At 42.2% G+C, this 14,275-nt stretch overlaps 1 protein-coding gene across 4 annotated transcripts in view; it reads left to right on the top strand.

Annotated features, from left to right (window-relative positions):
• LOC139819326 (multiple PDZ domain protein) overlaps window positions 1–14,275 on the top strand; it is a 92,183-nt gene that overhangs the window by 45,580 nt on the left and 32,328 nt on the right. For all 4 annotated transcript variants that reach the window (XM_071788570.1, XM_071788572.1, XM_071788571.1 and 1 more), the window contains 10 exons: window positions 4,990–5,124; window positions 5,666–5,824; window positions 7,993–8,169; window positions 8,326–8,551; window positions 8,746–9,047; window positions 9,363–9,587; window positions 9,666–9,839; window positions 9,969–10,130; window positions 10,199–10,441; window positions 10,547–10,777. In XM_071788570.1, the coding sequence (XP_071644671.1) occupies window positions 4,990–5,124; window positions 5,666–5,824; window positions 7,993–8,169; window positions 8,326–8,551; window positions 8,746–9,047; window positions 9,363–9,587; window positions 9,666–9,839; window positions 9,969–10,130; window positions 10,199–10,441; window positions 10,547–10,777 (2,034 nt within the window). The remainder of the gene's footprint in view (window positions 1–4,989; window positions 5,125–5,665; window positions 5,825–7,992; window positions 8,170–8,325; window positions 8,552–8,745; window positions 9,048–9,362; window positions 9,588–9,665; window positions 9,840–9,968; window positions 10,131–10,198; window positions 10,442–10,546; window positions 10,778–14,275) is intronic.

Here is a 14,275-nt window from a genome sequence, read left to right on the forward strand (position 1 = left end):
TTAGCGACTATCTTATAGATCTGTAATTTTACAGCATTGACGATACGTGCCAGCGTTGCTGATCGAACCGTAAAACGATCATCAGTTGCGTACTCAACGTTCGTTTAATCAAAAATTTAATCGAAGATATTTCAGACGTCTCAGAGTACAGTAAACTAAAGTAGAAGTTATATATAAAAAAAAAGAAAATTCTCGTCCAGCAATTTCTCATTTATAATCAACGCGGGTACAATTATACTGATATTTTTTTGCGTGATCATTTTTCATTTCAATGGTGCTTTTTTCTTTTGTTTTTTTCTCCTCTTTTTCGCTCGATCGAAAGCTACCCGGATCTTTTCTCTCGGTAGAGACTATATTGTGCTGAATATTTCTCCACGTAAAAGGATGTTCTTCATTGGCTCTTAATAAGCGCGCTCCTCTCTCGACAGCCTTCTTCTTTTATCGTGTAGCTCATAGCCGGGCTTTCAGGCCCGAGATCATCTTATACCGACAAACTCCCGCGTCTTTCTCTCTCCCTCGAACTCGAGGGTGCTTCATCCCGAAAGAAATATTTGCGTCGGAGCCGCTCAAAGTGGTGCCGATAAAATCCCGATCGATAGCCCCGGCATAATTGCCCTCATTTGGACACCCTTCCACAGCACATTCCTCCTTTTTTATCATTTTCCTGCCTTTTGCCGCGATAATAGGAACACCGGCTACGACAGAAATAGAATTATTGGTACAGCCTCGCCAGGATCTTGAGGCAATAGTCCCACCGATAATATTTATCTTGTATTTGCGATGTCGGATGTCGCGGACATTGAGGAGTATTTTTCGACGAAATGTTGTTATTAATTTTGTGCCGTATTTAAGGGAGGATATTCTTTCTATTCGCGGGTTTCCCGTTTCCTCCAGTGGTAGAAATTTAATTAGAGACCCTAATGGATATATATCGCTGTAGAGAGACTCTTAACTTTTCCTGACATCCAATAATTTTATTAACGAAAATATTATTTATTTTAGCTGATAAGCGATATTTTTAACGGTACGGTAAAAATATTATTTATATTTACGTTGTTAATATACGTTGCTGCACTTATAAATCATTACGAGTAATTAAAGTAATATTTTAGCGTGTTATTGCGAGCGTACTTACTGAATATATTTCAAAAAGTAATTTTAAATAGTTATATGCGCAGTTTTTATTCGAGAGAGTTTTCGATTGGCCGTCTGAACGTTCGCCGTAGCCATTTTTCTTGATTCTTCGACATTCGATATATCTGAATCGAGTCGTTTTCTTTTTTTTTTCAATCGTAGATAAATTGGGCGCCCGTTCGCTCTTCCCCGCTTCTGCCCTCCTCCTACCTCCACCTGTCTTCGGGCGCGATAATAGGAACAAGCGGCGGCGGACGCCTGCGACGGAAATAGAATTATCGGTAAAGAGTTTTGCTGACGCCCTCCGGGGCAATGCCGGCTCTCTCTCTCTCTTTCTCTCTCTCTCTCACTGCGGGCAAAGTTTGCGTGATCTTCAAAATTTATCGTCCATTACCGGCGAGATACCGTAGAATCGTTTATCCCCGCGGCGATGCTATTTCGATGGAACATTTAATCGTAACAAATTGACACTTCCCGAGCTCGTATTAGATCTATGATCCCACGTGCTCTTCCTGCGCTTTCAGCGTTGCCCCGTAATCAATTTTATCCGACGAAAGTGGAACGGTTTTTGCGAATTAACGCTTTTTCACCGCTGCTCAAAGTTTACACACGGTACGTCGGGCAGTTCGTGAGAGCGCCCGTTATATATAAAAAGAAGTAACGAGAATTTAATTGGAATTTAGTGCAAATCAAAGTTTCAGACATTGAAATCGAGTATAGCTCAGTATTAATCGTTGTTTGATTCTGCCTTATGAAGGAAAATCGCGACAATTACAGAAAATACATTGATAGGATTTACGAGAGTGATTTCTACTATTTATTAGTTCGTAAAAGACATAAAAAATTTATAACTAAGCCTTACAATCGAGTGTCATATGTCATTATTGAAGAGAGAATCGTGAATATCAAAGATTTACTGTTTATTTATGTCAGAAAATTCTGAAAACATTCGATCGCGCATATCTGTCTGTACATTTATTTTCCTATTGCCATTAAGCAAATGTCATACTCGATTGACGGGAGGTCGATGATTTTCTCATGACATTGAGATAAGAATAGGATTACGGATGAGGGCTTCCGGCATTGGCAATAGAACTCGACGTGATCAATTGTACAAACTTTATTATCGATTACATTACAGCGCGCTACCGAGGTATTATAATACGGTATATTTTTCCAGTCTTTTCCAATTCCTGGTACAGGAGATATTAAATTGTTTTGTAATACCTTTAATGTTTTATCAATTACTTTATCGGTTCCAATAACAAAGTTGTCTTGTACGTCATTAATAGTTACATTTAACGTGTAATTTAAGCTAGAAATGTGTGAAACTTCTGTATCTTATTAGTTCATCAATCTTGTATTTTTATGAAATATCCTTATTATATTCTAAAAATATGTATGTCTATGATAAAGAAGAATATATAATATATAACTGACTCTCCACATTTTAAAATTATACGGAATAGTATTTTTATTAAATATCTTCGTCACAGCCTAAAACTATATTTAATATTTAGAATAAGAGAAAATATATATAATTGACCCACCTACTTTAAAATTATACTGAATGAACATAGAGGAAATCGCGGTAACTGTTCTAAATTGGTTTAAAGTACGAAATATTATTGTGCAGTTAATGTTGTCTCTTTCAAAAGAATGGAAAGACTGACATCGTAATACATTCAGCATTAACCGCGATTGATTATCGGTTTCTTCTTCTGCATTTGTGACAAGGAAAAGTACTCTCGTCGCTACGTCAGAAACGGAGCTTCCAACGGAGCTTTACTACTTATCCCAAAACTAATTTCGGTCCGCGAGGAAACGATTATCGGATATACGAAGTTCGGAGAGTATCCTGCCAGCAGGTCTTTAACGATCCTGACGTGACTCGAGTCCGGAGCGTCTCGCCCGTACGAGTTTCCAGCTTCGCGATCCGGTAAACGCACGCGTCCGGCCGCGTGTGTTTAATCTTTCATCGGTGTAGGAGTACGCGCCCATTGCACGTGTGTACACACATACAACGCGCGCGGACACGCCACGGGCACGCGTTTGCACGACACCCGCAATGTAAATCACTCCCGGCCTTGTCCCTCTGTCTCTCCGTTTCTCGACCCGGCTTTCGTTCCGGTCCGCGGGTGCGCCGGAAGCTCTGGGATCCGAGGGAACATCCCGCGGTTGCGTCGCGTCGCCGCGCCGCTCTCTCGCAGCTCCATATGGCGCGCGGCGGTCCTTGTGTTTGCATGAGGTCAATTACCGGATCATAAAAAATTCATCGCGATTCGCGTTTTAACGAACCAACAACTTCGCGTTCTCCTCCTTAATCTGAAGGACAACTGGGTGCAACCGCCGCACCGGTAAAAATGCTTTAATTAAATCCGTCCAATTGTCTGATTGAAATGCACTCGAGCCGGCAAATTTCAAAACTTTTCTTCCGATAGTAACCCCGTCTACCACTTGCGACTCTGTCTCTTCGCATATTTCTGAGCGTCCGGAAATGAAAGGATTATCTCGCACAATAAACAGGAAGAGGGAGAGGGTAATATCGCGCTCCAAACTGAGTGCTTTATCAAGTAAAGCAGAGATTCTGGCAATTAAATTTCATTAACTTTTTTTTTACAATATCGCAATACCCACGGGATACCCACGGAGGTAAACGATGAAAAATTGATCGAAAATCTTGGCTGCAATTCCCCGGAAATTACGGGCCATTGTAAGCGCGCCTGTAAGAGCTATCGGAAATCGGAACGTTAATATTAAACAGCTCGTTAATTGTAGCCGCGTGGACGATAACGAAGCAAACTCTGGAGAACCAATCAAATTTAATGATCTAATATGTTACGGGCAGAGATTAATACGTCGCTTCTGCTTGTTATTTTATTGATTTTAGGCAGAATGCAAGTCATTAATTAGAAACGTAGTAGTGTATTGGTTTTACGATTTACTTATTATATTTATGTGGTCACTCGAAAACGTTAATTGCGCCATTTATTATAATTATTCTATATCTGTTTTTATTCTAATTATGTTTAGCAATTTTTTACCATTGTAATTATAGTTCCAATAATTTTTAAACTAAGAAATATAACCATAAAGATCGTAATATTTCGAAAAGTTTCAAAGTATTTTTACACGTGAAGAAATATCGTCTTAGCCACGTCAGCATTTTGCAGCTGACGTGAGATATCGACGTGACAAACCGAATCCTTCATCGTTACTGAAAATCCCAAGTAACCTTGTTCGTTTCGTTAAATTCGTTAACGTATGCCACGGTGGAGCAGATGCTACGCGCTATCATTACTCTTATTTCCTGCCATCTTACTTTGTTCTCATTAACCCAGTCTTTATCCAGTATGAGCTGTCGTTGAAAAATTTTCTTTTTGTATATTTACAAAGTTAAAAACGCGTAGAAAGGGTATAGGATACCCGCAAAAAATATATTTACGGAGAAATGACTCCGAAGTTATATTATGGAATTTATTTGTATTTCGCGTGCTGTTTTAAAAGTAACACCTTAATAAAGATAAAATCTTGCCGCAACGTGGTAACTAAATCCCAAACAAATCAGATTGAGTAAGAGACAATCATACTTCTAAGGTGATATTAAACCATTCAAAGTTAAAATTAAGAAGTAGGGAAAGAAAAAATTTATATTTTTCGCAATTTTTTCCGTCAACAAATTCGTTGTTTAATAATTCATCGCAATAAAAGTTTAATGAAAATGTGGTATTTTTTCGGAGTTTGATTTTACGTCACCCGAATTCATTCGGGGGGAGGAGGTGATCGATAATATTATTAAAGTTTCGTAACGAAGGGCGGGACTCTAAGATGTTTTCGTGTTCTTTTTGCTCGCAGTTGAATACGGAATGGGCTCAAGTTGAAGTGATAAATCTCATCAACGATGGCAGCGGTCTTGGATTCGGCATTATCGGCGGACGTAGCACCGGCGTCGTCGTCAAAACCATTCTTCCAGGAGGCGTTGCCGATCGCGTAAGTAAATCGAAAGCTAATAATTCCCTCCCATTGGAAGCATCTAAATTCTTTGTAGAAGCAAAATAGTAGAAGCAAGATATTTTTAGCGACATTTACGACATAATAATTGTGCGTAAAGTTTACGCACGTGTGTTATTATCAATATGGGTTATATATCGCTTTCTCGATAATTCGTTATATTACTTTTATCGTAGACCTGACTCTTAACAAGTAAATCTCGTCGTTAATCATAGGTTTAACTTTTGATAAGTTGCCCACTTAATCATACGGCCGCGTCGCGTGCACTCTTATTCTTTTCCCTCGAACTTTCGCGCTTTATTATAACTCGCACGCGGGAGGTCTGTAACGCGCACACGATACAGAGTACCTATCGGAGATAGATCGGAGTTTTGCATCAAACGTGCATGATCCCGAGCTGCTTGGAAACGGACGAGGAAATGAGAAGCGCGGTGGCGAGAATGATCCGGAACGTCAACGTTTGCCCTCCGGACAACAGCCGCGGAAATTAAACGCTTCTCCTCGCATTGTTTGCCCGCAGGATAATCGACTCCAGAGCGGGGACCACATATTGCAGATCGGCGATGTCAATCTCCGTGGGATGGGAAGCGAACAAGTTGCCGCGGTTTTACGACAATCCGGCACCCACGTGCGACTGGTCGTCGCGCGACCTGTGGAGCCGACTTCTCCGGATTATCAGGTATCTTCACTTCCGCAATTTCGCGTTTGCGATCGCGATTAATTACGGGCGATATCGCTTTGCCCTTTATTTGTTCCGAGCACTCGAGAGGTCAAGTGTTGCGGAATAGCTTCAATAATCCGTCGATTACATTGTCTCTAATGAGCTTCTCTTGTTTGCTACCTTTCTTCTTGAACATTCGGAAATACAAGTAACTAGAATATATCGAAACCTGATAAAATTATAATTGAAAATGTAGACTTGCTATATTTAATTTTTATCTATCCTATTTTTCTTTGAGAAGAAGATAAAATTTCTTGTTTTATTTTGCGCGCACGAAATCCAATAGATAGTATTTCCTTCCTGACTCCAGCGGCGTGCAATTACTATTATTCGCTGGTAACTTCTACCTAATACATTTTTAAAACAAGCTGCAATTCTCTTTCCGTAAGAATTGCGTAAGAAGCGAGGAACATTATCCTCGGATAATGTTTAAAATTCGGTCCATTTGTTTGGCTGCACAAATTAGAAGGCGAAGCATGTCTGCGTTCCGCAAAGGTACATATTTAAAGTAGCCGAGTTAGGTGCGCGATGTGAGCCATTAGATTCCGATGCGAGGGCTTAGGATGTGTCCGTCGGGTTTGAAGATTGATGGTACGGGGTACGGCCCGCGTACATCATTGTCGGGGCATCCTTATTGACTATCGCGAGCGGGGTTTCAGGCCGGAGCTTCACGCACGAAATTTCACTGCGAGCCATTAGAACGATGCATTACATTTGATCTGTCGACTGCAACGCGATCGATATCGCCGGATAACCGCGTCCACGAATATCCCGCGATTTTCGCTAAAGTTCTCGGGAGCGGGGCGGGTGTTGGCCGCGAAGAAGAGCGCGCGATTCGCGAAGCAATTATACAGGGTCGCGGTGGTCGAGGACCGACTGTAATTCGGGGATTATGAATAGTGCATGAGGTATTTCACGAGGTGACGGGGTTCTATTATAGAGCAGAACGGACTCCGGAATTTCTCATACGCTCGAAATCGCGGAAGATGGAAATTACTTCGCCTCGGGATTAAAGTTGAGAATCCCAGCGACAGCAGCCGCCGGCGAGCCGAGTTTATCTTTCGCTACAAATGAGTTGTTCATCGTGTTTCAGCGAAGAGTCGCGTAAATAACGGTCGCGTTATAGCGAAATAGCAAAATGACTTCACGGCCTTTAAATAAATTAACTATCGGACATTGTTGTCCGGCTTCTGTAATAATTCAACGTGTAACGTGGGCACGGCTCACGGAAACAAAGTATCTTCATTATTCGGTGAGGTCAAGTAAATGCAAAAAAAAAGAAAGAGAGAGAAAGAAAAACGTGGAAGCGTACTTACCTTTTCTGCAACGTTCCGAAATGATTTTTCCTGGTTTTCCCTCGTAGGCTTTCAATTTTTATCGCGTTTGATCGATATTTGTATTCCAGCTCCGCGTATAATTCCGGCTGTCGTTCCTCGCGCGCATATTAAACAATCGGCGACCTGGCTCTGCCACGGAACAGGAATCCTTCCGTTGAATATTTTTTTCCGAAAGGGTTGTAAATATCACTTGTTGAGAGGCACCATGAAATTCCCTCGAGCCTTGTCACGAGTGTTGCAAATCGAGATAAAATCCATTGTGACATAATCTCCGACACCTGTAAGCATAAAAAAGGAAGAACATAAAAAATTATACTTTACGAACCAGTGGCGTGTTTCGGACGTCAGGATCGCACGATCCTTTAATTTTCAATTGACCGTAAAAATAGTCGGAAACGATATCTTTTTCAGTCCGATAGCAAACATTATCATCTTTTTTACTCATTCTTCTCAATGAGGTTTGCTTTTAGTTAAAAGAGTAAAATAAATCCAACGCGGTATGCAGCTCGGCGACCGCGTGCAAGCGCGTAATTGTTATTCCACGCACAATTCGGCGTAACCTTTGCGAGAAATTCTGCGAGGTTCACCGGGAAAGCTGGGCGTGGTTAACATTTTTATTTACTCGGATAGATTGAAATTTCCACACGGTTGGAAATTCAAAATTCCGGAAAACACGCCCGTCGCGCGACATAGAAACGCGCGCTCGTTTCTATAAATCCGAGGGTTGGGAAGGGCGGAGGCCGTAGGCGATGGAACGCATAAAATTTCTCGTTCCCCGGGTACTTGCAGGCACTCGGAAGTCACGCCCCGATCGTACCAACGAAAATCCTGGGGGACCCGGACGAGCTGGACAGACATCTGGTGCACAGCGTGCCAGAGAGCTACAACATGCGACACGTGCAGAGGGGCGATGCCAGCTATGACAACGGCTACATGTACTCGCAGGAGTCCGACATTGAAATGCACGTGAGTGTCGGCGCCGGAGACGGCGAATCGTATCTCTTTTCGCGTTCGCGACGCGCGACCCACTTTGAACTCTCCTTTTCCACGCGACACGCGGTGTCATATTCTCGTTATCGAAGAACCGCGACACGTAAAGGAATGTTTCTCTCCCTTCACAAGGCAAGACCCGGTCTCATCATGGACGTGGTACGCAACCCAATGCCAATTGGAGCGATGCCAGTTATACCGGCGGTGCCACTTCCGGTGCAGCTCCAGGATCTCCCGGTGCTCACCATGGAGCCCCTCGACATTAATTCACTGCCAGAGATGGAGCGTTTCGAGGTCGATCTCACGAAGGACGCTTACGGCCTCGGGATCACTATCGCTGGATATGTTTGCGAAAAAGGTAAGGAAGCCCGGCACCACGGAGATTAATGTCCGTCGAGTGTTTTTGACGTTTTAAAAGCATGCCAAAGTAGCTATAAAGAATTGTGCATTCGAAGTATGCGGGCAAGTCGCGATACCGCTGTTTATGCGGGCAAAATCGGTCGGATGACACTCTTGGCGAACTGAATGAAAATTTTCGATTCTCTCTTGCAGAGGAACTCTCTGGAATCTTCGTTAAGAGCATTAGCGAGGGTAGCGCGGCCGACTTGAGCAATAAGATCCAGATTAATGACCGAATAGTGGAGGTCGACGGGCACTCCCTGCAGGGCTACACTAATCATGAGGCCGTTGAAGTGTTAAGGCGCACAGGGCAAACGGTGACCCTCTGCTTGGAGCGATACCTTCGTGGACCAAAGTTCGAGCAGCTTCAGCAAGCGATCGCCGCAAGCGAGTTGAGATTACCTCAACCCAGTTCACCATCAATAACGAGCCTACCTAGTTTCCCCATGAGCGCGGTACGTTTAATTAACAATTGATCGTAGCCATTTAACAAATAAATAAACTTGATTAAAAAAAGTGAAATGTATTTTTGCATTAATTAAATATTGCTTCGCCATCATGTGTGTTATAGTTTTATATATTTACTCATATTTAACTCATCATCTGCGTATCGGAAATTTGCTAATTATAAACTTCAAAATTATACATTTTAATTATATTTTCGCGTTACTGGAGTTATTAATTATTGAAATAATTAATATAAAACTTTAGTATATTTATTTTTTGCGCGTTGCCGAAAGCATTGCATCTATATTTGCGTATTTTTCCAGGATGGAGAGACCACCACTGAAATAGAGGCGGAAGGTGAATCCCATACTACCGTGGACAGCGCGGTTCTGCAGGAAGGAGAACGTTTAAGGACGTCTGATGAGCACGACGAGGCGACCAACGTTGAAGCTTTATTGAGCGATCCATCAAGCGAGCTTACGCCTCAAATTCGCGCGGCGATCAAAGCGAAATGGCAGAAAATTGTCGGACCCGATACTGAGATAGTGGTAAGGACCGTAATCTCGTCGTAAAATAAGAGCGAGCAGAGAAAGGATGTCTCTTTCGTTTCTTTTTTGTCCAAATAGGTCGCACAGCTGAAGAAGTTCGCCGAAGGTAGCGGTCTCGGGATTAGCTTAGAGGGGACGGTCGACGTGGAGAACGGTCAGGAAGTAAGGCCTCATCATTATATACGTTCGATCCTGCCGGAGGGCCCCGTCGGACAAAACGGCACCCTGCGCTCCGGTGACGAATTGCTAGAGGTTATCGAATTTCCATATCTTTTTAGCGAAGCTTTAACTCGTATAGTATCCTCCCTTCTAAAGTGCTCGATAAAAATGCTCTACTTTCACGAGCAACGTGTCTGAAATCGATACCGTGCTCTCTTGAAGGTAAACGGCTACCGTTTATTGGGCATCAATCATATGGAAGTGGTTAGCGTGCTGAAAGAGTTGCCTATACACGTTCGCATGGTTTGCGGAAGAAACATCGCCTCGCAAGATCCACTTTGTCCTATCGACACCGCTCAACATCAGGCCGCTTTCCAGACTAGAGTGAGTATACGGAGTGGCCGCGACATCGCGCTTTAAGAACCAGCGCGAAAATCTATGTTATCTCGTAGAGCATCCTCGGTGGGTCTCTGCAAAACTTGTTGCCCACGATGGATCGCCTTGTGAAAGCAAAGTCGGACGGTTCCTTGGCTTCGACGACGACCACGGCCACGGTGACTGACGCGAGTCTAAATAAAATGAAGTCGCGCTCGTTGGAACCGCTAACCGGTCTGGCGATGTGGAGTTCCGAACCGCAAATTATCGAATTGGTTAAAGGAGAGAGGGGCCTTGGGTTCTCCATTTTGGATTATCAGGTGTGAATCGTCTTTCCGTAGCACGCGTGATTCTTCGCGATCTCGATGAGAATCTGCAGTAACCTGTTCGACCTGTTTTCTTTTCCCGCTCGTCTTCGCTTTTAGGATCCAATGAACCCCAACGAAACTGTGATAGTAATACGATCGCTCGTGCCCGGCGGGGTGGCACAGGTTGACGGGCAGTTAATACCGGGCGATCGGCTTCTGTTTGTGAATGACATCGGATTAGAGAACGCAACATTGGACCAGGCCGTGCAGGCCCTCAAAGGCGCCCCGAAGGGGACCGTTCGCATCGGCGTGGCCAAGCCGCTGCCAATACCAGACAGTATTGTCCAGGTGAGCGATCAGGACGACCGAGCCGAGGCTACGAGAGATAGAGACACCGAGGCGGTAACGGCTTTCTCAATCGTGGATAGTCACAAACAGAGACGGGAATATTTCCGCGAGCGTAAGATTAATGTGACCGAGCCGCCGCACATGGATTTGATCGAGGGCCTGAAGCATCAGCACAACCTCGTCAAATCCGAAAGTTTTTAATTAGGTCACTCTGATCGGACCAGTAGACTCAAGGCTCTTGCCTCTGCTAAATTTCACCGCGATTCGCGTGTCTTCGAGACGGTCGACGGTGCACAGCCGAAGTAACGCGCAATCGAATCATTCTCGGTTCAGCTAACCGTATTCGATCACTGCGCTTGCAAATCACGAGCGGATTTAACATTTCTCTCGTTGATTAAACAGAACGTAACGTGCGCATCTGAATACATATTTTCTAACGAGATTCCGTCCATAAAAGTGAAGTAACCGTCCTTGCATTTCATACATATATACTAAATACGACATCCATACATTTGTGAATGTCGTCGAACAATACGAGCATGAAACATTGTGTTCCATTTTGTGTATTAGAAATCACAAAAATTTATAAACCTGTCAGTCTCTCTATATGTTGTTCTTCTCTTTTTTTTATCACGCGCACGCACAAGTTTGTCGTTTGGTGAAATTGGCAGAGTGAACTTTGGAGAAAATAATTTGGCATAATGTTAAAGGATATTTTAATACTTGCCATTTTCGTGCGACTGTTTTACAAGACACCAAAGCATAAATTTAGCACATTTTTATGGAATAATAAAAGATTGAATCGTGTTGGTACTTTTAGAGCTATGGTAATCCGCAAAAATGTTTATAAACCTGCATGAACGTAGACCATTTGTGTTAAGTCTGTCGTCATCTCATATTTATAAACCAAGTATATTTTATAGCAGCTACTCTTACGTTACCTTTTTCTTTTTAGATATGCAAATGGTATTTTACATACGCAATGACTGATTTTTTTAGATTATTTGTACACAGTTTTTTATATTCATTTTTAGCTAATTGCGAATTTGTGCAAAATATTTATGGTTTATTTCAAATACGTTGTTATCGATATTCGTTGTGGGGACAATTTTATCTTGTCAAATTTTTCAAGGCAATGTACATCAATATTCACCCACGGCAATGCACCAGGAAGCGTTCAATGTGCTTTGCATCTCGAACTGTGTTGATTTGTATGTTTCAAAATGATCATTTTGTATTGTATTTTTCGCCATTACCATTAAGTTTTTATTCTGTAATTACGGCACACCGCAAAAGGCGTATTGTCTCGGTAATCAGCACATAAAAGACTATTTATCGTACTGTGCGATTGTTGGCAGCTATCTCCCGAATTTTCGCAAGTATTTTATCCATAGGTGCTAATTTGACATGGCAGCGTATTTACTTGCGAAAGAAGCGAGATGAGTAATGAGTAATTGAATAAAAATTAATATACGTTGATTGGTAATTAATTAAAAATATATATATAATTTAAGCGTCAATAAAATTTTACGGTATGCATGCACACCAATAGAGTATCATATGTTATTTTATTTTGTTTATCATTGTCCACACCACCCCGTTCTCCATCAACTCCCGTTCTTTATGCGTTCGTCACCTGTGCTTGTTAAATCATGATTTAATCGTTTGCTTTTCATTTCAGCTCGTTTACCCGCGCGCTACACTCTTCATTTCTAATAGTATATTTATATTTAACATTGTAATACACACCTATGTAGTTCTTTTGTGCCGCGTTCGTACCGTTGCAACCGGAACATCCATAAAGACGGCCAATAAGAACGGCGAAGCCTAATACTTTACGAGGCGGCCCTTGGCGTTATTCCGGGGCGCGGCCAGGCGTTTTTGAATGATTTATGCGATACCTTCGGACAAGATATACCAGCCGACAGGCAGACCTTTTCTCGCTTGGTTTCATTTGACTCCCGGCCGAGGGAATCACGCGTATTTCCTTCGGGATGCGGCCCACGTCGTGGGATTAAGTGAGCTTCATCGCGAGGTTTAAGCACTCGCCTCTCGCACGGAGAAAATAAAGCGAAGGAGGGATCTCCAATTCTGGAAATCCCTTCGCGCGTGATTCGTTCATCGAATTGCGGAGCAGGATTTGAATTGTGTTAAAGTGTGTTAAAGTGATAACAATTGCAATAATACATTATATATTTCGTATTTCATGTATCTGGGATAGAAAGAGAAACATTCGACGTTTGATAGAAATTGTCGAAAGTATGTATCTTTTATACAGAGTTGCAATTTGTACATTTGCAAAAGAAAGTGTGTCGATGTTTCTCTTCGGTTCTAGGATTTGGAATATTGCGTCAATTATGTATGCATCTTGATGCAATCGCCTTTGTAATCTCGACGTAAGAAACTGATTGAAAAAAAGATCGGAAGATCATGCATACGCAACTTTTAATATTTCTTATACATTATGTAGACAGCTGTCTCAAACAAATCGGTCCATTTTGACCAGTATAACTGATAATCCTATACTCTGCTCCTACACAATATAATTCCATTATATCCAATAAACTTTCGATGAGTTTTGTACTTTTTTGCGGTGGTCAGTCGGGAGAAAGAGAAAAAAAGAATGAAAGGTCGGACGTTCGGCGAGAACGTGAGAAGTGTACAAATATTTTTCGGCGCCACACAGTCGGTGCCAGAAAAGAAATGAAGAAGCGCTAAAAATGCGGCGTACAAAAAAAAAGAGAGAGAGAAAGAGAGAAAGAATGAAAGATGAGAGATGGGTGCGAAAGAGATTTTTTTCGGTAATAGCACTCTGTGTTTACCGCGGATGGGGTTTATATTGTCGACCATCATACAAACTAAGTAAGTACAGAACAAAACGATTGTAATAGTGAATGAAAGTTGCCTGGTAGAGTAGCTGAACAAAACAATTTTATTGCATTCGACTGACTTCTCTCACATACTTCCAAAATTCTGTCGAACTCACGAACACACATGATCGTACTAGTGATCTTTGTTTAGCAAGTTGCAAGTTCGTTTTGAGAAATTATAATTTCTTTGCAGTATGTTACATTTGCCATTTGTCTCTTTGCAGTCGGGCGAGTATGAGAGAGAGAAAGAAAGAGAGAGGGGGAGAGAGAGAGAGAGAGAGAGAGAGAGAGAGAGAGAAAGAAAGAGAGTGAAAGCATATATAGATAAAGTAGTTTTTTAAAATAGATAGTTGATATTCGAGACAAGCGAATAGCAAATATGTGAATGCGAATTATGACTGGGAGAATGAGAGAGTGAGAAGTTGAAACACAAAAGAGACAAATAAAATACAAGGAAAAGAGAAAGGTAGTGAGTGAACGAGAGAGAGATTGAAACGAGAGGAATCGATGTGAAAGGGAAAGCGCGAGAGAAAGAATGATTCGAACCGGCGGCAAAGTAGCCCGGGGTGAGAGAACGTAAAAAGAGACGAAAGAGTGAAAAGAGGGGAAAAGAAAAGACAATGAGAAA

This window comes from Temnothorax longispinosus, chromosome 9 (assembly GCF_030848805.1).
Source record: "Temnothorax longispinosus isolate EJ_2023e chromosome 9, Tlon_JGU_v1, whole genome shotgun sequence".
Lineage (NCBI taxonomy): Eukaryota > Metazoa > Arthropoda > Insecta > Hymenoptera > Formicidae > Temnothorax > Temnothorax longispinosus.